Below are 24,754 nucleotides of genomic sequence, written 5' to 3' on the forward strand. Positions count from 1 at the left end.
ATCTAACTTTTCCTTGATAAAATGTCTGTCCACCTCGATATGTTTAGTTCTATCATGTTGTACTGGGTTGTGGGCTATGCTAATTGCAGATTTATTGTCACAATATAACCTCATAGGTTCATCCCATCTTATCTTCAAGTCTTCCAATATAATCTTCAGCCATAGAAGTTCACATATTCCTTGGGCCATTGCTCGAAATTCTGCTTCAGCACTTGATCTAGCTACTACACTTTGTTTTTTACTCTTCCAAGTCACTAGATTTCCACCAAGGAAGGTGCAGTATCCAGTAGTTGATCTCCTATCCACAACTGACTCTGCATAATCTGCATCCGTGTATGCTTCAAGACGAACACTTTTGTTTCGTTTGAACAAAATCCCTCTTCCTAGAGTCCCTTTTAAATACTGCACAATTCTAAGGGCAGCTTGCAAATGTGCCTCCTTTGGTTGGTGCATAAATTGACTGACTAGACTCACAGCAAAAGCAATGTCTGGCCTAGTGTGAGATAAGTAAATAAGCCTGCCCACGAGTCTTTGGTACATTTCCTTGTCCACGGCATTATCCTCCTCCGCACTTCCCAACTTTATATTTGGATCAACTGGAGTACTTGCTGGTTTGCAGGCTGTCTTTCCTGTTTCTCTAAGCAAGTCAGTAATATATTTTTGTTCAGATATGAAGATTCCTTTCTTGGAATGGGCCACTTCAATTCCCAAAAAATATTTAAGTCTCCCTAATGTCTTAATTTCAAATTCCGTGGCAAGACATTGACTTAACGTTTGCTGCTCCTCTTTGTCATCTCCAGTTATTATAATATCATCTACATACACCAATAATATTGTTACTCCTCCTGAAACTGAATGTTTAATAAATAAAGTGTGATCTCCTTGGCTCTGTTTGTAGCCCAAACTTGTCAAAACTTTGGTGAATCTTCCAAACCATGCTCTTGGGGATTGTTTCAGCCCATATAGAGCCTTTTTTAGCTTACAAACGGTTCCAGCAGCAACCTGTCCATCATAGCCAGGGGGCAACTCCATGTATATTTCTTCTTTAAGGTCTCCATGTAGGAATGCATTCTTCACATCGAACTGCTGCATATCCCAATCATGATTTGCTGCTAATGACAATATTACTCTGACCGTGTTCATCTTAGCAACCGGAGCAAATGTCTCCAAGTAATCCACTCCATAGGTTTGAGTGAATCCTTTGGCTACTAACCTTGCCTTGTAACGCTCAATAGTCCCATCAGCCCGATACTTTACAGCGTATACCCACTTACACCCTACTGGTTTTTTTCCAGTTGGTAAGGTGACAAGCTCCCAGGTCCTGTTCTTGTTTAGTGCCTCCATTTCCACATCCATGGCTTGTTTCCATTTCCTGTCAGATAATGCTTCAGATACAGAGGAAGGTGTGGGTGTAGAGTTTAAGTTTGTGAGAAAGGTTTTATGGGTAGGAGAGAATTTTTCAAAGGATAGGAAATTTGATAGAGGGTAAAGTGGCTGTTGGGTGCAGGTTCTGGTTCCCTTTCTAAGGGCAATAGGAAGATCCAGGTTTTGATCCTCCTGTGCTTCTGAATTTTCCAAAATAAACTCATTAGAATTATTGGAATTTCTAGGATTAGAAACTGTTACCTCATGTAAAGATGGTAGGTTGGATTCTTGGACATGGATAGATTCTGGAATGACCTTTCCTCTTCTTGAATATACCAGATTTTTTCCGAATTTTCCACCACCATTAGGTGCAGATTCAGCTGCTGATTCAGGTGCCTGTTCAGGAGCTGATTCAGGTCTTGCTGCTGGTTCAGGTGCTTGTTTTGTTCTTGTCTCAGTTTCAGGGACAGCAATGCTATTTGTCCCAATTTCAGGTCCAAATGCCATATTTGGAAGCATGAGAGGCTCATCTTCCTCTCTTACATTCTCCCCTTGAAGATGAGGCTGGAAGTAGCTCTCTTGTTCGTTGAATGTGACATCCCTTGACACAAAGAATCTCTTTGACGGGGGGTGAAAACACTTGTATCCTTTTTGTGTGGTTGAGTACCCTAAGAATACACATTTGACAGCCCTAGGGTCCAACTTTCCCCTTTCATTACTATGAACATGCACAAAGGATACACACCCAAATATTCTAGGTTGGAGTTTATTTGTAGGGTTTAGGTGTGGGTAGAAGGAGGATAGGACTTCCATGGGGCTTTTTGATGCTAAGATTTTAGAGGGTAACCTATTGATTAGGTAGGTGGCCGTAAGAAGGGCTTCCCCCCAAAATTTCTTAGGGACATGATTTTGAAAAAGTAGAGCTCTAGTTTGGTCTAATAAGTGCCCATTTTTTTCTTTCTGCAATCCCATTCTGTTGGGGTGTGTTAACACATGAAGACTCATGAATTATCCCTTCCTTTTGGCAAAAAGAGTTTAGCACCAGGTTAAAGTAGTCCTTAGCATTATCAGACCTAATTCTCTTGATATTAACTCCAAATTGATTTTTAATCATAGACACAAACTGAACAAAAATGGAGCTAACCTCAGATTTATGTTTCAATAGGAAAACCCAAGTCACCCGTGTACAATCATCTATGAAGGTTAAAAACCACTTAGCACCTGAGATATTAGGAATATTAGCAGGACCCCAGACATCAGTATGGATAAGAAAAAAAGGGAAAGGACTCATTTTATTACTAATGGGAAAAGGTACACGCTTGTGTTTCGCAAGCTCACACACCTCACAATGGAGACTCTCCACATTTAAATTCTGAAACAAGGAAGGGAAGAGCACTTTTACAACTTGAAATGAAGGGTGTCCTAGCCGACAATGATATAGTTGAGCTTTCTCTTTACTGGTCATGGTGGATTCAGATATGAGAGAGTGACTATTGATACCAAGATTAGGATCCTCCATGTAGTATAGGCCATTCCATTCTCTAGCATGTCCAATCGTCCTCCCTGAGTTTTTGTCCTGAAATACACAATAGTTGTTATGAAAAACAACGTTACAAGAGAGATCTTTTGTGAGTTTCTGTACAGAAATCAGATTGGTGGACAATTTAGGGACATGAAGGACATGTTTTAATGTTATAGATGGGCTTATTTGGACTTCTCCTTGACCTGCGGCAGTTATACATGTTCCATCTGCTGTGGAAATTTTCTTGTTGCTAGGACATGGGATATATGTGGAGAAGTATTTAGGTAGAGGGGTCATATGGTCAGTAGCACCTGAATCTAGTATCCAGAAATGAGTAAAGGGTGTATCTGAAGCAGTAAGTCCAAAAGAAAATGGAAACTTACCAGAATATGTTAAGGAGCACATACCTGAGGGCTTCTCCAATTTACTAAGGAAGGACCTTACCCTTTCTATCTCTTCATGATTCAGCTGGACAGATTCTTCTCCTTGTCCATTAACAATGTGTGCTTGTCTTTGTCCTTCCCTTTTTGGAGGGCCTCCTTTCTGGCCCCATTCTCTGCTTGGGGGTTTTCCATGTAATTTCCAGCACTTTTCCCTTGTGTGGCGCGGCTTGTTGCAGTAGGTACACCAGACTTCCTCCTGTTTTTTCTCTATATTGGAAAACCTGCTTTTCTTCTGGTTAGTTAGCATGGCTGTTCCTCCTTCAGCTTTCATTGCTGAGCTTTCAGTAGTTGGGGTCTCCAACATCAGTCCTCTCCTGCTTTCTTCACTTCGAATAATGGCTACCACTTCATTAAGCCCTGGGACTTTCTCTTTTCCCAAGATTTGGATTCGAACCTGATCATATTCAGGATTCAGGCCTACCAAGAAATCATAGACTCTATCTTGTTCAATATACTCCTTAAGGATTGCTGAGTCTTCTGAACATTTTGCTTTTATAACTCGGTAGTGATCCAATTCCATCCATAGGGACTTGAGTTGATTGGCATATTCTGTAACAGATTTGTTTCCCTGCTTAGCAGCCACGGTTTTCACTTTTACATCATATATTTGAGCAGCATCCTTGGCCTTAGAATAGGTTTGTTCTACTGCCTCCCAAATTTCCTTTGCTGATTTAAGGAACATGCAGGTATCACTGATTTCTGGGACCATTGAATTCCACAGCCATGCCATGATCATGGAGTCTTCTTCATCCCATGATTTGAACTTGGCATCCTGTTCATCAGGGGCCATATCAGTCAGGTGACTGACCTTTCCTTTTCCTTTCAGGATGGTTCTAATGAGTTGAGACCATTTGAGATAATTTTTTCCATTTAATCTATAAGCAGAATGAACATTCTGCAATTCTCCAGCAGTTTGGAATCTGTCCCCAATAGGATTCACGATCTCAGTGATCTCAGCCATCACAGTGATGAACAGTAGCGGCGGTGAACAGTAACCGTGATGAACAGTGCGTGGTGAACAGTAACCGCGGTGAACAGTAGCCGCGGTGAAGGCTACACAGCAATGAAGGCTGCGATTAGGCCAAGGTTGTGCAGCAATGAAGGCTGCAGCAAGGCTCAATGTTGTGCAGCAATGACGGCTGCAACTTAGGGTTTTCAGGCACGGTCAGAGACTCCTAAAGATCAGGAGCTCTGATACCATATCAAGTTTAGAAGGAATAATATTTTCTTCTATTTAAATTATGAGGTCATTAGACCTATATATACATGAGAGCTTGCTAGTTATTTTAGGAAATATGGACAACTAATTCTAGAGAAACAAATCCCTATGATTGTGGGATTGTTTCTAAATACATAATCCTAATATTAATAGTAAGATACAGCTGTGATACAAAATAAAAATATAATAAGGATAAAATATAAAACTTCCTAAACAGTTTTTACAGTAGTTAATTCCAAAGCTTTCAGGGCAACCAATCGAAGTTGATAATTTCCCAAACCTTCAATTGCCAAAGCAATCTGTATAATTTAATCAGAGAAATTTTAAAGAAAATAATAATGATTGGGGGCAGATGAACCCTCTGACAGGATGATATTCGCCACTGAATTTTAGTGGCATGGGGGCCAATAGTAGAATATGATAATTTTTGGCACGCATATATTCGTTTCAACGGGCCATATTATATTATTTGTATACAAGTATCACATGTAGGCCATTTCATCATGGTGGATAAATGGCCATCATCTAGAAAAAGTGTTGCTAGTACCTCAAACAACGAGGAATCAGGGCAAAATACAGTAAAAGGAATGGCCATAATGATCTTGAAAAGATTCTATATTATCAATTAAGAAGCTCACTACTTAGGCATACGGAAAAACAGCTAAGAAAGTGACATGGTTTATTTTATGACAAGGAAATCTGTTAAGATATCAAAGGGAAGCAATACACTTTAATATCAAACAAGTGAAATCAGAGCCCGTTAATTATACAGAAAAAAGTCATCAAGCCAGAATTGGTGTCTTAACAACAGCATCCCATGAGAAATTGAAAAGTTCTGTATTTCTTTTTTCATCTGTAATACTGACAATAATGATATTTTTACTTTCTATCTATCTTCTTCGTCACATCGTTTATCATTTTATTATAGTTTTCTTTCTTCTCCTCTATTCTCATTCTTTATAATAGAAATTATTGTCCAATCTGACAACAGAAAAAACCCTCGTCGATCGCACTGGGTAGTTCGTGATGGGGGAGGGCCATCAGTTCGGCTAAGTGCATCAATCTATACCCTACACTACTCTTTCAAAACCAACATTTAGGAATGCTGAAGGCATAGTTACAACTAATTCATACTCCTATTACCAAACCTCGCACAGTTTGGCCACTGGTGTATTCTTCACTTTCAACCAACCAATAATATGATAGAAAATTAAACAGTAATTAGGCAATTTGTCTTCAGAAGTATTCATTTGTGTCAATTTAGAGTAGAAGTATGCAATTTATGAATTTGTTTGTTAACTAATAATAAATATTTCCAGTAAAGTTAAACTAAATTATCACAAATATAATTATTTAAAGACTAAATTTACAAAGACGACTAATTGGAGAATGAAATTCTATACAAACTATACTTTTAGAAGTATTAGGAAAATTTGTTAAAGTTCGAAAAGTTTCTTCAGGGTCGGATCTGATTTGTAACTATCTGTGTAATTAGTTTTTTGGGTGATCTTTGTGCATTGTGAGGATATCAGAGAAGAGAAAGAGAGGGAGAAAGAATATATACAGAAATAGAGGGGCATAACCTAACTGTTCTCGAACCTAACAACCCATGCATGACACTCAATATTACCTAACATCCCCTTATTATGATAAGATTAACAACCATCATAAGTTTATTTTTGAATCTATGAAAGGAAGCACCGGATACAGGTTTGGTAAGAAAATCAACGACTTGAAATTCTGCAGGGAGAAGCACCGGCTAAAGAAGTTTTCTTTGGACTCGCACAAATTGTTGATAAGCTTTGAACCTATCACTATAACTAGATTTTTGAATGATCTTTACAGTTGAATATTAATAACTCTTCTAGAAGATTCAAAATTAACCTTTTCTGAGAACTGTTCCAAGATTATTGCTAACAGATAGAAGGTTGTTTTCCGATAATTACTTATTCATTCCAAGAATTCTCTACTCTGTAAGTCAAGAATTTAATGGTGAAATGGACGTTTAACTATAACAAAATCAAATCAATGTGATACCAATCTTTCTATTATCAAACACCACGCTCATTGCTCATTGCTGATCCTAATTCCTCCTAGTGATTGCCTACATGCATCGCATTCATTTCCTTGCGTTCACGCAATGTTGATTAGAAACAGGATCACAAAACCACGGGAGAAACAAGAACGAGACAAAAAATTCAAAAACCGAAATCAAAATCATATATTCCTATTTCCAAATGAGAAGTGTTCCACGCACCTGAAATCTGAATCCAACGTGGTGATTCTGCAACATCCCGCATGACTCCTCTAACGTACATTACCATGACACCTACGAGAAAAAAAAATGAAATAAAAACTATAACAAACAAGTAGTTTTTATCTTTTTTTTTCAAATAAGGAATGGGAATTAAGGTGAGGATTTTGGAGTATGGAAGATCGAAGAGGATCCAACTAACTTTTGAAAATTCTACTATTTTGGGAACAAAATAGGTGTAGAGGTTCCACATCGATGATTTGGTTGTGTCATGGGATCCTACTACGAAGACAGTTCTACCATTCGTTCAAATTTTCAGGCTTCACGGCCTTTGCCTGAAACGTTTCCGTTTAGGCTGCTTCTTTCTGCACTCCATAGGTTCTTGCTGCACCATAGTAATTGTGTAACTATATTTTTGTCCTTCAGTTAAAAAATTAAATAAATCCTAAAATTTCACTTAGGTTTTTCATCCTACCGCTTGTTCTCATTTTTCTCACAAGTGTACCCCCAGACACTTCATTCACCCAGCATGACATAATTCGGATTATATAATCCGGAACTAACTATTTTAATTCCGGAGAAATATTTTTGGAATTACAAAATTGATGTGGGTGCAGCAAGAACCTATGGGGTGCAGCAAGAAGCAACCTTTTGTTTATATCATTCTTACTCAAGGCAATTACTTTTTGCACCCGATCATTTGCTTCCTGACGAAATTTTAAAAACCCAACTATGCCCTTGTCTTCTTTAATTAGAAAAGTTGTGAAGGTTTCTTTGGAAAAACTGTGACGGTAGAGCTTTGAGTTGGTTTTCTTCATTGGTGGTGCTTTGAGTTGCGTAAGAGGTGGATTTACAGTGATGGTGGTGCATTGTTGTGAGGTAAGAACCGATAAGGTGCTTCTTTATCGCATTTTGTTCGAGCTCAGCTAGTGACGGATACCGATATCCGGAAGTGTTTTTTAACGTTACGGATGTAAGCGTTCGTAAGTGAGTAACATTTTCTGCACCATATCACTGCATTACGGATATAATTATCCGTAATTGTATTTTGAATTATGGATATCCATATCCGTAGTTTATTTCTGAATTATGGATATATATCCGGAATAGATGATTATTTCTGAATTCATGTTGTTACTGGAGCGAGACATGTACGTGCATTGGTGTAGGTGTGAAGAGGTGTCGAATGTTGTGCAGGATATATTTTGGACACACCCAGATTCAGTAAAGTTAGTGAACTCATTTAATATTGTCATATTGATGGATAGTACGTACAAAACAAACAAGTATAGGATGCCTTTACTTGAGGTTGTTGGGATTACATCAACTGGTTTGACTTTTTCCGTTGCATTTTGTTTACTAGTAGCAGAAAAGGAAAACAATTTTTTGTGGGCCTTTGATAGACTTAAAGGATTGTTTTTTAGAATTGATTCATACCCTAGGGTGGTAGTATGTGATAGAGATATTGCCTTAATGAATGCAGTGGGAATTGTGTTTCCTGAAGCTTATAATTTGCTATGTCGATTTCACATTGATAAAAATGTGAAAGCAAAATGTAAAATGTTGGTGCATCCAAGGGAGGCTTGGGATCAAGTAATGCAAGCTTGGGGATCTGTTGTGGATTGTGATATTGTTGAGGCCTTTGAAGATCGTGTCAACGTTTTTCAAGTTGTTTGTTCTCCATGACCTATATTTGTTGATTATGTGATGGATACATGGTTACGTCCACACAAAGAAAAATTTGTGAAGACACGGACAGATAAGGTAATGCACTTAGGAAACACAACAAGTAATAGGGTTGAGGAGGCACACTAAAGCCTAAAGAGAATTCTTCAAAATTCTATGGGGGATTTATTTTTCTGTTGGGATTTGATCAATAAGATGATTATTTTACAACATAATGCAATCAAAGCTTCATTCCAAAAAAGTCTTAATGTGGTGGGACATCGATTTAAGGTTACTGCTTACAAAAAATTGTTAGGTTTTGTGTCAAAATATGCTTTGAACCTTATTTCTGAAGAGCTTGATAGGGTCAAATTAGTGGGGTTTGATAAAAATCGGTGTGGATGTACTCTTACATGTACTCATGGTCTTCCGTGTGCGTGTCAATTGGCTTCATTTGGTGTGGGTAGCATATCACTTAAATCAATACATGTCATGTGGACTCGATTAAGCTTTGAAGATATTACAAGTGAACAATGCTCATCTGAGTTGTCAATTGACAAAGAGTTTGAGGTGATCGCGAAGCGGTTCAAAGAGTTAGATGTTGTAGGTAAGGTTAACATCAAAACTAAATTGCAAGAGATAGCCTTTTCAGAGAAGACATCTATTAACGCACCACATGCTAAGGTGAAAACAAAAGGTGCTGTAAAGATGGCTCGTCCTACGAAATTCATGAGATCAACTAAGCGAATGCCTTCTTATTTTGAAAATGTGGATTTCTTACACTCGCAAGAGGATAGTTGTTCGACTAAAAAATCTATGGAAGGACACTTTGATGGAATATGTGCCTTCATCTTCAAGTTTTGATGTAGTTGGCGGAAGCTTCAATGGTTGCAAGTGGAATAAGGCACTCCTAGGAGTTGTGTGAGCCTTAAAGGTGCATGAGGAGTAATGAGAGTTGGAGTGGTTCGGCCGTCTCCATTTGAAGGTGAGAGTTGGAAGACTAAAAGCCTATTCTAGAGAGAATTGGCAAGGGAGCAATTTGAATGACACTTTGGCAGCATTTCATTACTCAAAATAGTCTTACAAAACATGACCCAAGCACCTCCTTATATAGGCTTGGAGGCTGGTCATTTGAAGAGCCAAATGTGACATGAATTACAAACCAAATGAAATGGAAATGACATCCTAAATAGTCACATGTTAAATGTGTGACCGGTCCTAACTCAAGTGACTCTTAGGTTGCTTATTTTGGTCTCAAAATGACCGTCCTAGGTTAGCTTTAGGTGTTTCTAGAATCCTAATCTAACCTAGGTTGGTTTAAAAGTTAAAACATCCTAATTACAAGCCAAACAATTTTTACAAGCAAATTCCTATGCTACTTGACTACAAAAATTAAAAGTCTACTCTACACTAGAGTTTATGGCATTTGAACATGTAAAAGAACGTCTTCTTGGATCCTCTTGGCCATAACTCTAAGGTTGACCCAAATCCACCCTTTGGTGGGCTTGCATGTGGGCTTGTGCTTGGGCCTCTTCCATCACACTTACCACAAATTCTACCACCAAAATCCATTCCTTTCTTTGATCAGTTCCCTGTTGGGTATCATCCATACATTCTTGCTGTTGTGGACGTTAAGGCTGATGGCCATTGTGGGTACCGTGTTGTTGCTGCCGAATTGGGCATGGGAGAGGAGTCATGGGCTGTTGTTCGAATGAATTTGTTAAAAGAACTAAGTGAATGGAGACAAAAATATGTTGAACTGTTTGGTGGTGATGAACTATGAATACTTGAAGAAGTCACTTCTAGTTGACCACATGTCTATGGTACGAATGACTAAGACCCTTTCATTTCTACTTTGCATTTCACCATTTAACTTTGTTCCTCAATTGAACTTGCAGGCATGAACAGATAAGTGGATGACAATTCCAGATATGGGATACGTTATTGCTAATCGATACAATGCTATTTTGGTTTCATTGTCCATGATACAATCATTGACTATTTTTCCGTTAAGAACCCAACCACCAAGTAACTTCACTCAACACCAAATCATTGCAATTGGGCACGTCCATGGAAATCATTTTGTCCAGGTATACCCAAAACGTCCATGTAAAGTGACTAATAGTGCTAACTTAAAACTTATATTATGTAACTTATATTTATTACTTTTATAGGTGAAGTTGAAAGTTGGTTGTCCTATTCCACCTACAGATATATTGTGGGCATCACATTGTTATCCTACAGCCCAATCTTGGTCAACATACTACACTAGCCAGATGCAAGTTTACACACAAATAATGTCCATTAGACGATATTTCTAATCTTAAACATTAGTAATAGATAAGTAATGTTGTTGTTTTGGGATGAATTTGTAATCTTAAACATTTGTAATATATAAGTATGTATTGACTACATTTGTGATGCATTTATGCATTAATATCTGTGATGTATTGACTACACAATGGTGCCTACAGATGAAATTATCCAGAACTCATATTTGTGCCTATGGATGAATATATTCGTAAACCAATATTTGTGCCTATGGATGGATTTATCCGTAACCTAGTATTTGTGTCTATGGATAAAAAAATCCGTAACCCAATATTGATGCTTATGGATAAAAAAATCCGTAAGTCATTAACATGTCTATGGATGGAGAAATTCGGAAGTCAATCAGGTGCCTATGGATATCAATATTCGAAACATATAAGTGTTAATAGTTAAAACCAGTACATGATTTTTTTAAATGCTCAGAACTTGACAATACTAAAATCCTTGACAATACTAAAATCCACATTCAATAATATTATAGATAAAGTTTAAATACGTCGTCATTATCCCTAATACATGCTCAATCAATAATATAGATAAGGTTCAAATACATAAAAAGGAATCCTAATACATTATCCCTAATACATGCTCAATCATTCCTACGTGAATGTCTCCTAACATATACAGTCCTATCATCAGTCGCTCCTCGTGCCAACATAATGGCTGCTTGTATGTCTTCCCAAACAGGGTTGCCCTCCACAACATCACTATAATTAAGTAATGGTTGCAATGTCTGTGTAATTCTACGACAAATACCCTACAAGCATGAATGTCATAGTATTAGAAAAAGATAACACAAATTAATACGTTAATAAAGTTACAAGCATACCATAGCAGGATGTGATTCCTCAGGGATGTGCTCCGTGGCCACGTGCATCTGAGGGTACCTGTAGAGGGCGTTCATCATCCTCCGCATGAATCACATATGGATGTGATACAGATCTAACCAACTCTTGACCAACTCAGGCGCACATGAGCTCCCCTACAGTATCTTGTTTCTTCATATGCATTTCCACGGTCAACACGGAGAGCTTGTACCAATAAATCAATGGTCGAATCTACATCTAAGGTTTCCTGTCTGTAAAATTGTCCGACAATAGGTAAATGGAACAAATTTGACACATCATCAAGAGTGATGGTCATCTCCCCAACCGGTAAATGAAAGTTGTTAGTCTCTGCATGCCACCTCTCTACAAAACCACACAACAATCATCGGTCTAAAACCTCATAACTAGCCTGAAGCAGACCCCCTAAGCCACACATTTTTACGACAACCTCTATGCGCTCATGAGGTGCTCCTAACATATTTATCTTCCTCCCATGTGAAACGACCTTCAGCTCACCACGATCCTACAATAATCAACATATATCATCAATAAATACATACATACCAAATACAAGAAATTAATTTTCATTACTTACCAAACCATCCCATAACTGTCTGGATACATGATGTTCATAATTAATTAGTAACGACTTATCCACTGGCCCTCCTGGATAGCCTTCTTCATCAATTTCAAGTTCTTCTCCTTCAATATAATCTTCAAAGTGTTCATTTGAAACCGAAGTACTAGGACCACCCCGTCTTCTTCTCACTAATGCAGTTGGTCGCACACGGTCCAAATTAGAACTTCCTCCACCTCTAGTCCTTACCATCTTACTTTTCATAAAAATAACATTCAATCCAAAATTACAATGGAACACAAATAGTATAAAAGAACAAATTGTTGCGCTAACTACCTAACACAAATACATTCTCTCCGGGCTTCCTCTCCGTTCAAGGGTTCCTTCACGCCGTCGCAGCTGATGGTTTGCCGTCGAAATCAAACGGAACCAAAGGCTTGTTGTGCTTCCCTGCGAAAACCAAGAGGAAGCTGGTGCAGATGAGTTGCGGTTGCGGGTTGGGTGCAGGTTTTTCATTCACATTCTTCACTTAACCTAATTTAATATTCATTAAGGGCATTTTTGTCTTTTCACGTCAATGATCAGGTGCCCGTTTGAATTGATCAGGTGCAGGGAGAATGTGCCCTTACTCAATTGCTTGCCATGTTGATCTGGGCCTACAATTGGTCAGAATTTTGGAAAATTCTTCTTGCACCATCACGCGTTTCTTTCTCCATCCTATACTTTGAAAAAATATTCAAACTATCCTTTGACTTTTTTTATTGAATATTTTGTTTAGTTCAAGAATATGTAATCTAGATATTTTTTATATTATAGAATTCGAAAGTTAAAATTTGTGATATCTTATTGTACCGGTCAGACCCCGGACGACCGAAGGCATGAATAAATAATGTCGAATAATAAATACGTGGCAAAGGCAGTTACTATTCAACGTTGAACAGGTCAAAGCCACGTCGAAACACGTTCCCATAACATCAGGAAACCACTCCACACGACCTTAATTTTTTATTTTATTCATTCTTAAAAAAATAATTTTTAAACTAAACATTTTAAATTTATTAATTTTTTATTTTTATTTTGTAAAAACACATTTCTTTATTCATTAATTATATTTCTAACTATTTTAAACATTAAAAATATTTATTTTTTAATGCATTTAAAATTAAAATTATCAACAAAAAAATTTAATTTATTATTTTTTAATTTATTTTTGAAATGGTGCTAGATAGGGAAATAAAAAATAAAAGAGTGCTAGATAGGAAAATAAAAACAAAAAAGTGCGGGAAATAAAAACAAAAGAGTGCGGGAAATAAAAACAAAAGAGTGCTGATTAGGGAAGTAAAAGTGTAAATGTTGCTAGATAGGGAATTTATCCGAACATTGCATCATTTTCTATTTTTTTTAAAATACACAAGAAGAGGTTTTGAATTGAAAGAGAGGTGGAGGGACAATTTTTTTTGGATATTTCAATCATTTCCTATTTTTTAAATATTTATTGAATAATTTTGAAAACGGTTTTTAAAAAAAAAAACTAATATACTGGCAATGAAAAGCAGTTATTATGTGTAACAGTTTATTAGGACGTGGAAACGTTCTTCATCCTATAATAATGAAAAGCAGTTTATTATGTGGTTTTTTTATAGCTTCATCTCTTTTAAAAATTATAATTTTTTTATCTCTTATTATTTGATTTAATTGACATATTTATTTAATTTTGATACTAAACATAACTATAATAAATGATAAAAATAAAAAAAAGCAGATACACATTTACATTGTGTCTAGTATATATAAAGTTTGTTTATGTTTACAATAACATTGCTTAATATAAAATGTAAAAAAGTGTTTATTGAAATTAAAAAAAATACATTTTTTATAAATAGCCTAGTTTAATTTTAAATTAGACAACTTGACTCTTTTTTTTTTTTTTATATTACGAGTAAAGTAATGGTTTGAGATGATTTTAGATATTTTGTTTTATTAATTCACCTAATTTTGAAATAAGGATCTAAGTTACAGTTTCAATCGCTTTCCATCTTTTTCTATTTTTGTTGTAGGACAATTCTTTTCAATTCTCTGTCTTAGATGCAAACAAAACATAAAAGACATTGTGCAGTGAAGTTGGTTTTTTGCAGGGGAGAAATATCACCTTTTGGTTAATGAACAAAACCAATCTAGATTTTCGATATATTTTTTGTGGTCAAAACCAAATTCAAGATTCTAATCATATTTTCCTCCTGCCCTTCTATTTCATCAAAATATCGTAAAAGTAGTTCTTAAATTTAGGAACTTATTTTTGAATATGGTAAAATGAATAGAAAAGACAAATGGGGATTATTGTGAGAAATGAAGCATTAAAAAAATTGGTTCCATAATAGTTTTACATCGTTTTAGTAATCGATATCAAAACAATTTAAATACATTTTTCCCTTAATTTTTTAGAACATCTTATGAAAATAAAAAAATGTGGTAAAAATTTTAAAATGGACAATTTCTATTAATATTATCTCAATCTATGTAGCATAGACACTTATATATACGGACATGAAGATAAAGATACGTATAATCTCTAAAATATAGAATACAGAAATACGGATCTATATAATATATAATTATAAAAATTGATAATAAAGATTTATATGCACAAGTATTTTTCATTTTTTTTATAGCAAAAAGATGTTTCTCATGACTGGTTTAAAAAGAATTTGTTCTTTATTTTTATAATCATAATAAAAATTTATACAATAAATTTGAGTTTTTATAAAATTAATGTATTTCTGCTTTTAAAAATTGTGTTGGAACCATACTAGAATTGTTAGAAATTCAACAAATATTTTTTGAATTTGACATTTTACCAATACATCTTCTACAAGTGTAATACAAATAGATCTCAACTGCATATTCTAAATGATGAGAATAAATGGTAGCATGATTTAAGTTTTATAGTTTTATGTAGTTGGAATTATTTTAAATAATTTAAACAGTAAAATTTATTTCTGGTTTCATTTTATATTCCATTTGGAGCCATTTCATTAATTTGGTTGGAGGCAAAGGAAGTACATACATGTAAGGTGATGGTTGAAAGTGGGTGATACCATCAAACACGTACACTTATCCTAATATAATATCGGCCACTGCATTTGCTTCCAAATCTCGTCCACTCAAATCTTATACTCCTCTCTTTTCTCTGCAATCAAAACAACAAAAATCATTCATACTCACATCCCTCACTACTACTACTACACAATATTCATCATTTCATTCAACATTTCACTAGCTGCTTTCACAAATGGCTGCTGCTGTTAGTGCTGCAGTCTCTTTTCCATCCACCAAGTCTACCTCTCTTCCATGTAGGACCTCCATCATTGCCCCAGAGAGAGTCATTTTCAAGAAGGTGTGTCTAGCTACTTCCATCAAATAAAAATTTCATTTTGATAATCCATGATCACTTTTAATGTAAACTTTTATCATGTAGATTACTTGGGTGAATTGTGATTGCAAAATTTATCTAATTGAGAATTGATATTGCATTGGAGATCATCTGGGTTATTAAGTAAGGTTTCTCTCTCAGGTTCCATTTCAATACAGAGATGTTTCTAGCAGTGGAAGGGTAGTTTCCATCAGAGCTCAAGTCACCACTGAAGCACCAACCAAGGTTGAAAAAGAGTCTAAGAAACAGGATGAAGGTGTGATTGTGAACAAGTTCAAACCCAAGACCCCATACATTGGTAGATGCCTTCTCAACACAAAGATCACTGGGGATGATGCTCCAGGAGAAACTTGGCACATGGTCTTCAGCACCGAGGGTGCGAAGCTCATTAGTTTTCCCTCTATTTTCTCTTTTCCGTTTTCTATTTATAGACCATAGAGTAGATTGCTGATGAAAATTGTGTTTTTGAGCTAATGTTATAGTGTTTTTGTTTTAGGAGAGGTTCCTTACAGAGAAGGACAATCAATTGGAGTAATTCCTGAGGGTGTTGACAAGAATGGCAAACCTCATAAACTGAGATTGTACTCTATTGCCAGCAGTGCCATTGGTGACTTTGGTGATTCCAAGACTGTGAGTATCATGTCATATCTTAACAATTTTACATTATTGTTTCTGGGTTTCATTTTCTAAACTTTATAAGGCTTTTATTTTATCAATTTTGTTGCTTTCATACTTGAGTCCTGTTCTGAACTTGCTTACACCTGAACTAGTTTGAAACTTGAGTCCAAAAACAAATTATCCATAAATACATAGTGAGAGAAAATTATCCAAAAGGAGAATTATCAAATGGTAATTGGCACCCAGTGAGAAAGAGAGAGAAGAGAAATGTAGGTTTGATAAGAAAAATGAATGATATCAGTCCAAAATTGAGTACTAAACTGGCTTTCATTTACTGTAAACTCAACATTTAGCTTGACCATAAATCTATTATACATTTTTTTCATTACAACTTGATATGATTTCTTTCACACAGGTTTCTCTGTGCGTGAAACGACTAGTGTACACAAATGACAGTGGAGAAATTGTCAAGGGAGTCTGCTCAAATTTCTTGTGTAAGGATGAGTCTTTTTTTTTTTTTTTTGTATTTTACACAATGTAGGCTAGAATATCACATTTTGGCTACTCTACTTTGTTATACTAATGGTATCTTCCGTTCTTCTAAGAATGATTTATGTTCCTCTTTATTCAGGTGACCTGAAACCAGGATCTGAAGTAACGATAACTGGACCTGTTGGGAAAGAAATGCTTATGCCAAAAGATCCTAATGCCACTGTTGTCATGGTAAACTGTCATTCATTTTGTTATAATAGAAAAGGAATATGGTACATATACATCATGATTGTTCTTATCTTCACCATTCATCAATGATATTTTCTTTGCAGTTGGCAACTGGAACTGGGATCGCCCCATTTCGCTCATTTTTATGGAAAATGTTCTTCGAGAAGCACGAAGATTACACGGCAAGTGTTAGCAAAATCTAGTATCTTATTTAGTTAGAAATAAGAATGCTTCATAGTATATAAATAATATATAAATACGTCATTTTTTGAATTGATTTTATAAGATTAAATTAGATTTAAAGTTAATATTTATTATCACATGTATCAGAAACCGAAACCCATTAGGCGGTAGAGTGCGTAAAGGACTTTTGGACAGTGGTGATACCTAAGACAAATGATAATTGCTAATACTCAAGGAACCAAAATTATTAGAGTTGATTAACCTTAGCTTCAAAATTCACCACCATGAGGCACCCTATTAAATTGCAGGCTGCAACTACGCGATACTATAAGTGAGTGCAAACACTTCATCTTATGTATCGGTTTTATAAAGTTGAGTTAGATTTAAAATTCATTTCTTAATTTGGTATCAAACCTGTAACGGACTTTTGGACAGTGGCGATACTTAAGACAAATGCAAGTTGCAACTACATAACATAGGAATGCTGTTCTTTTATGAAGTAGTGCTAAATTTCTTTTACCTCACAGGATTTCTTTTTTAACATAATCAAATGACTTTGTGAGATTCATATAGGTAACCTCACTTAGTAAGATAAGACTATTGTTATTATCAGCGTCTGAGAATTTAACTTTAACTGAGTCTAATAGCTTTTTGTGATTCATGCTGCCATCTTTACTTTGTTGTGAGATAAGTTTTAGTTATTGCTTTATAATCAGCATCGGCAAACTGATTTGCCTGCTGCATATGAAGCTACAAAACTTTGAACATTATTAGTAGTATGTGTTTATAAGTGAACACATTTGATTATAAACCATGTTTGACATATATGCAGTTCAATGGTTTGGCATGGCTCTTCTTGGGTGTCCCTACAAGCAGCTCATTGCTTTATAAGGAGGTGAGAAGAATGACAGTTTTCTCATTCATGGTTTCTTTTATATACATTTGAATTTACTGATACAATAAAACTTGTTTTGTATGGTGCAGGAATTTGAAAAGATGCAGGAGAAATACCCTGAGAACTTCAGGCTTGACTTTGCTGTGAGCAGAGAACAAACAAATGAGCAAGGAGAGAAGATGTACATCCAAACTCGAATGGCTCAATATGCAGAAGAGCTCTGGGAACTACTGAAGAAGGAGAATACTTTTGTGTATATGTGTGGACTAAAAGGAATGGAAAAGGGAATTGATGACATTATGGGATCATTGGCTGCAAGAGATGGTAAGGCATTTTCCTTTGGAAGGAAACCATTTTGTGTTGGTACATCATTTGGAGAGAAACCTGATTGATTATGTTTTGTGTTTGATTATGCATTATAGGCATTGATTGGATTGAACACAAGAAGAAATTGAAGAAAGCAGAGCAATGGAATGTGGAAGTCTATTAATTTGTGTTCACTTGCACAGACAGATATGAACTCCTGCTTCATGCTGCAACAAGTCTCAAGTCTATCACCCCTCCTGCGTTGTGTAGATATGTGACCACCCTGTAATTTTTTCTTTGACCATTTTTATACTGTTCATCAACAATTTCATTGCCAGTTTTACAAGTACTCTTTTTGAGGGATGATCCAATATAGATGAATCCAACTTTATTATGTCATTTGCAAGTACTTCTTAGGTCTCTCACTATCAAACACATACCAAAAACACTACATTAGGCATCTATCAACTTTAATCAGCATTCGAAACTTTTATATGTTTTTTTTGTTTAGATCTTCATTAGAACGAGTGGATAACATATATGAAGCTCGGACACACCTCTTAAATGACGTGTCCGTGTCAGACACACGTATCCGACATTACTCATAGGACATGTATCAGTAAAGTATCTAATTTAAAAAATATTTATTGGATTTATAACAATTTTATCACAGTTCTAACACAATCTTAAAAAATAGAAATACATTAATTTTCTAAAAACTCAAATTTATTATATAAATTTTTATTATGATTATAAAAATAAGAAACAAATTATTTTGAACCAGCGACAACAAACATATTTTTGCTAAAAAAAAAATTAATACATATTTATGCACATAAATCTTTATTGTCAATTTATATAATTCATAATTATATAATTTATAAATTCGTGTCCCCGTGTCCTACTTTGTAAATATTATATTTATCTATGTATCCGTGTCGTATTAATGTTTATATCCGAGTTTGTGCTCCATAACATAGAACTTATATCTTTTCAATTTAATACTTTTAAAAGAATTTAATTATACACAAATTAAGAGTAATAATTTAAAAAATTTAAATTCCAATAATATTTAGAGAGGTTATAATTCTAAAATAAAGTTTAACTCATTTTTATTAAGTAAACAATTATATTAAGTAAAGCATAAACCCTAAACCATTATATTTCAGCTTGTGTTCTCATGGCAACATAAGTATGCTATAATATATTGTCTCACCAACTTAATCGATTTTTGTCTGATTTATTAAAACAATAGAAAAAAAAAACTAATACCATAGTTTAAGACTTCTTTTTAGATTCATTTAAGATTCTTTTATAACAAAATTAAAAATATCATAAAATTTATTCATTTTTTAATAAATTTATTATAAAATTTTTTTATTTTAGTCTTTTCCATTACCATAAAAATAATAATTATCTCTTTTTTTCTTTTAAATTAAATATATAGACATTTACATATTTCATTTTTCACTTTCTTTTATTTCAACTAAATATCTAAGTGAATAAATACTCATTAAAAAACTTAGGTTATTAAAGTTTAGTTTTTAGTAATTTAAATATTTTATAAATATAACTAACCACCAATCAATCCCAAATTAATATATTAATATGTAACATAACAAGTAACTTTAAAACACATATCCACATATTTATTTCACCACAAATATCCAAAATTCAATACTAAAAATATATTTATTTCATGTCAAACTTACATGAAAAAGCACAACATACAAAAGTCTCTAGAGTTTAACATGTGGCTTGATAGGAGAGAAATACAACTGATAAAAACATTATTTAAAGTATTCAAAATAACATAAATATAAAATTGTTTGATGTGGTGATTCTTCTAGATGTTTCACTTGTTTGTGATGTTGCAAAATTCCTATGACAAAACATTCCAATCATGGATTTTTTTTTCCACTATTGATATCATAATTGATATAATGTCATGCAATTAGCCACACAAATTCAATATTTAATGCTAAATTAAATCAAAGCATATTTTGATGTTGAGTTAACACAAGTATATCACTTAAATAATAGTCTTTACACATAATTAGTTTGTTACATTAAAGGTAGATGTTGTATTAACAATTTTAGTGGATAAGGCTAAAAGATATCATTTGCAAGAGTAACTACCAATATATGAAACCCTAAACTATTTTAATCTCTTTAATGAATTTTGTTTTACATGCAATTAAAACAAAATTATTTTATATTTGCAACAAAAATATATTATAGTAACACATACACTTTTAACTTATGAAACTTATTACCACATCACCTATTTAGTAGGAAAAGGTAACCATGAGAACCTATAACAAATTTATTATTTTACTAAATACTCAATATTAAAAAAAAGGTTGTTGGATACTCAAAAAAACACCCTCAATATATTGAGGACCAAAATCTTATTTAAGTTTTATTTTATAATATAGAAAAAGTTTACATAGAAAATCTACTTAACTCACATTTTAAATATATTTATTTGATATGAAATTATTCGCTAGAATTTGTAAATATTTTTTTACCCTTATTTTTTTAAAATAACATGTTAAAATTTTATATTATTGAGGTCAAATTAGTCTAGTCGACAAACTCTTTATATATTTAATATAACTATATATTTAAAAGTATTAATTAAACTAAAATAATTTCATGTTAAATAAATATTTGTAATGTTATATTTGAGTATTAATCAATAATTACTACTGGTAGTTATTTTAATTTTGTAATTATCAATGCATTATATTTTATATTTAAATAAAAAATATCATACACTCTTGTAAAATATAAGGATCATTGCATTACTATATTGTCCATACATCTATTTTTTAATTTTTTTTTAAGAAAGTGGTTTATTTTTAAGAGATTTTTATAAAAACAACTTAAAACTAATATTTGGTTACTGTTATAAAAGCGTTTTTTTTTTAAATTAAAAGTGATTATCAGCTTGTTTGGTATGATATTAATTTAAATCTTAATATGGAATTGAAACAAAATAATAATTTAAATTTAAGTATGGTATGTTTTACTTCAAAATACTTGAATATTTTTATAATAAAATAAAAGTAAATATATATCGGTATTATTAATATAATGGTCAATTGTAGTTTATATATTCTTTTCTTTCCTAATCCATTAAAACGTCAATTGAAACAAAATCGTTATAAAACACTAACTTCCAACCGACAATACTCTACATTACTCATCAAAACAAAATAAATTAAAAAAAAAATTAAAATTATTTGCATATGATCAAATACAATAATTTCTTTTTCATTATCTCAACCAATTAATATCAAACAAACTTAATAAAAGATTGAAAATATTTTGTTAATAGGTAGTTAATAAAAACTTATTATTGTTATCAATAATAAAAACAAACATGATCTTTAGGATTAGAATGTTTACTTAATTTATTTTTACTTTATTTGTTTAAATTTAAAACAATGATAACTTGAAAAAAAAATGTGATCTTCTGATCAATAATATGATTTAATTTGAATACATAAAAAAATCAAACTTAAATTATAACAACTTTTACAAAAATTGGATTAAGATTTTAAAAGAATTTAGAACTCCCTAATTATACTACAACAATAAATTAAATTTTCTTTTAAAAGGGTCATAGATGAATGAAAAATACCTAAAACTAGAACTAAATCAACTTAGATAAAAAGTACAAAAGATTAGTGCTTGAATTGAGCACGAAGTGAAAGATCATTATACAAAAAGTGAAAGAGTGCACATTCTTGCAAGAGACCCTTTCATAAGAGGTTAAGAGGTAGGTTATATTTAGACAAGAAACACTAGTACTAAAAAGAGAGGTAATTTTGATATATGTGAAAAATCATAAATTGCTCTTAAATAACTTTATAAAAATAAGTTGTTTTTATTTTTTTAAATTTAAAAACAAGTAAAAATATACAATAAATATTCTTTAATTAACATTAGTTGGGTTTGTTTAAAATTATTTTTTAAAAGTTTAAACAATCAACAAAAATTTTACAGTAAGTTTTTCTAACTAAAATGAATGTGTTTTTCTCCAAAAAATGTTTGAATAGACGTATCTAATATATTTTTAACTTTAATTTATTATTATAAAATAGTAGAGATTGAAAAAAAAAACATGTATTAAATGCTATTTTTGTCTTTAGTTTTGAATGTAAATTTTGGTTTATTTTGTTTAAATATATTACTTAATTAAAATATGTATACAATAAATTTAGAAGTTACATAAAAACCACATTATGATTGATTCCGTTTAAATTTGATAGAAAAATATTACATACCTAACTCAATTCAGCTTATTCTTTTTCTTAGTTTGATGAAAATTTCTCTTCTTCCAAGACAATTGAATTGTTATATTTTTAAAATAAAATTAAAATTAGCTATAAAACATTAAATTTTTATTTCTTATTTATCCATACATTAATTAATTTTTTTTTTTTAATAAAATTAGTGATTTTATTAGAAAATTAATAAAAAAAGTCACTTTGAGTTATTGTATTTAAAAAAAATAAAAAATAAAAGATAATTTAATGTGTAGTTAGTTTTAATATCTAAATAATTTATACATATATATATATATATTATTGTTTTAAAATAATTAAAAATAAAAGATAAATATAAAATAAGTATACTAAAATCAGAAATCGTTATTATATATAGTTATCAACCAGATTATTTGAATAAAATATTATTTATAGATTTTTTCTAGATCTTCTATATATATATATACACACGTTAAATATTTCTGAACAGTAAAAAAATCTAATGAAATTCAGATTTATTTATAATAAATTAAATCAATTTGAGACATATTCCATCATAAGTTGGTTGTTTTGGAAATCAAGGATGATTTAAAAACCCCAAATTATTTTAATTAATCAATAATTAATAATTAATAATTAATAATGAATTAATCAATAATTAATAATTAATTAATCGTAGGTAGGGTTGGATTTGATTTATTGGTCCCTTGGAATTGCAGTTCAGAGAATATATATATATATAGAGAGAGAGTTTAGCAAGTACTGTGTTGTGGCATTCCACCGCTGAGGCTCTCTCTAGGGTTTGTTGGCTCTCAAATCGAACCGATTCCATGGCGGAAGAGCGATTCACGGGCGTTGTGCAGTGGTTCAACAATGGCAAGGGCTTCGGCTTCATCAAGCCCGACGACGGCGGTGAGGATCTCTTCGTCCACCAGTCTTCCATCAGATCCGACGGCTATCGCACTCTCCTCGAAGGCGATCGCGTAGAGTTCGCTATCGCCACCGGCGATAACGACAAAACAAAGGCCATTGACGTCACCGGCATCGACGGCGCTCCTCTCCAGCCTCGTGCCGCTGCTGGCAATCGCGGTTCTGGCTATGGCTTCGGCCCCAGGAGGAATGGCGCGGGCGCTGGCGGTGCCGCGTGCTACCAGTGTGGCGATTTCGGTCACCTCGCCAGGGACTGCAACCGGAGCACCAATTCCGGCGGCGGAGGTGGTGGTGGGTGTTTCGTTTGCGGCGGGTTCGGTCACCTCGCAAGGGATTGCGCGCGCGGAGGAAACATCGGCGGTGGAGGCGGCGGAAGCGGCTCTTGCTTTAGGTGTGGAGGATTTGGACACATGGCGAGGGATTGCGCCACGGCGAAAAGCGTCGGTGTTGGTGGTGGTGGTAGTGGTGGCGGTTGTTTTCGGTGTGGGGAGGTTGGTCATTTGGCTAGGGATTGCGGCATTGAAGGAGGAAGGTTTGGCGGTGGTAACAGTGGTGGCGGCGGCGGCGGTGCTGGGAAGAGCACCTGCTTTAATTGCGGGAAGCCTGGCCATTTTGCGAGGGAGTGTGTGGAGGCTTCCGGGTGAGGTGAAGGGTTACGTTTTGCGAAGGGAGAAAAAGGTGGAATAGTACATATTCTCTTTTTTTGCACCTTTTAACAGTTAGTAACTTATTAGCCTCTCTTATTATTATTCTTCTAATTTCGGGGAAGTTTATACATATAAAAAAAAATTATGTGGTTTGGTTTTTGACAATGGTACTGCTTCGCAGGCGATTTTGCCTCCTTTTTTTAGTTTTTACTCTGCATGTTAGACCTTTTCTGATTTATAGTCTACCTTTGTTCCCGAACTTGAGATTTTATATCTTGATTATTTGTCTCAAAGGTTCATAATCAAATGATCATAAATTTAGACTGAAGTTCTCAAGAGATGCGGAGTGTTGCCCTTCTCAAAGATTCATGTTTTTGTCTTGTGTGTTTGGATTTGTTCGTTGATTCTTGCGAGCATTAATTTTGATTGAATTGCAATTACAGGAGTAATGATTGAATGGAGATTAAGATTCATGATTGTATTTGGTTAACTGGATATCCCAATCTGATTAGTCTTGGAAACATGAGAAGTAGACTTCCAGAGAG

The 24,754-nt window shown here is 33.7% G+C and overlaps 5 protein-coding genes across 5 annotated transcripts; 4 read left to right on the forward strand and 1 right to left on the reverse strand.

Moving 5' to 3' along the window:
* Positions 1-2,804: 2,804 nt before the first annotated feature.
* Positions 2,805-4,158, reverse strand: LOC137808467 (uncharacterized). Its single transcript, XM_068609594.1, has 2 exons — positions 3,295-4,158; positions 2,805-2,941 (listed from the first exon to the last, which is right to left on the reverse strand). The coding sequence occupies exons 1-2, from the start codon at positions 4,118-4,120 to the stop codon at positions 2,907-2,909; spliced, it is 861 nt and encodes a 286-aa protein (XP_068465695.1). The 5' UTR covers positions 4,121-4,158; the 3' UTR covers positions 2,805-2,906.
* Positions 4,159-8,645: 4,487 nt separating this feature from the next.
* On the forward strand, positions 8,646-10,251 carry LOC137805700 (uncharacterized). The gene is made up of 2 exons (XM_068605636.1): positions 8,646-9,152; positions 9,910-10,251. The coding sequence occupies exons 1-2, from the start codon at positions 8,646-8,648 to the stop codon at positions 10,249-10,251; spliced, it is 849 nt and encodes a 282-aa protein (XP_068461737.1).
* A 148-nt stretch (positions 10,252-10,399) lies between these two features.
* LOC137805701 (uncharacterized) lies at positions 10,400-10,789 on the forward strand. The gene is made up of 2 exons (XM_068605637.1): positions 10,400-10,558; positions 10,643-10,789. The coding sequence occupies exons 1-2, from the start codon at positions 10,400-10,402 to the stop codon at positions 10,787-10,789; spliced, it is 306 nt and encodes a 101-aa protein (XP_068461738.1).
* A 4,323-nt stretch (positions 10,790-15,112) lies between these two features.
* On the forward strand, positions 15,113-18,754 carry LOC137808472 (ferredoxin--NADP reductase, leaf isozyme, chloroplastic-like). Its single transcript, XM_068609600.1, has 9 exons — positions 15,113-15,597; positions 15,775-16,009; positions 16,130-16,263; positions 16,667-16,745; positions 16,883-16,974; positions 17,076-17,153; positions 17,987-18,049; positions 18,139-18,373; positions 18,472-18,754. Exons 1-9 carry the CDS (start codon positions 15,493-15,495, stop codon positions 18,537-18,539), a joined length of 1,089 nt encoding a protein of 362 aa, XP_068465701.1. The 5' UTR covers positions 15,113-15,492; the 3' UTR covers positions 18,540-18,754.
* Positions 18,755-23,375: 4,621 nt separating this feature from the next.
* Positions 23,376-24,547, forward strand: LOC137808468 (glycine-rich protein 2). The gene has a single exon (XM_068609595.1). It carries the CDS (start codon positions 23,463-23,465, stop codon positions 24,204-24,206), a length of 744 nt encoding a protein of 247 aa, XP_068465696.1. The 5' UTR covers positions 23,376-23,462; the 3' UTR covers positions 24,207-24,547.
* The last annotated feature ends 207 nt before the right edge of the window (positions 24,548-24,754 follow it).

This window comes from Phaseolus vulgaris, chromosome 3, assembly GCF_000499845.2.
Source record: "Phaseolus vulgaris cultivar G19833 chromosome 3, P. vulgaris v2.0, whole genome shotgun sequence".
Taxonomy (NCBI): domain Eukaryota; kingdom Viridiplantae; phylum Streptophyta; class Magnoliopsida; order Fabales; family Fabaceae; genus Phaseolus; species Phaseolus vulgaris.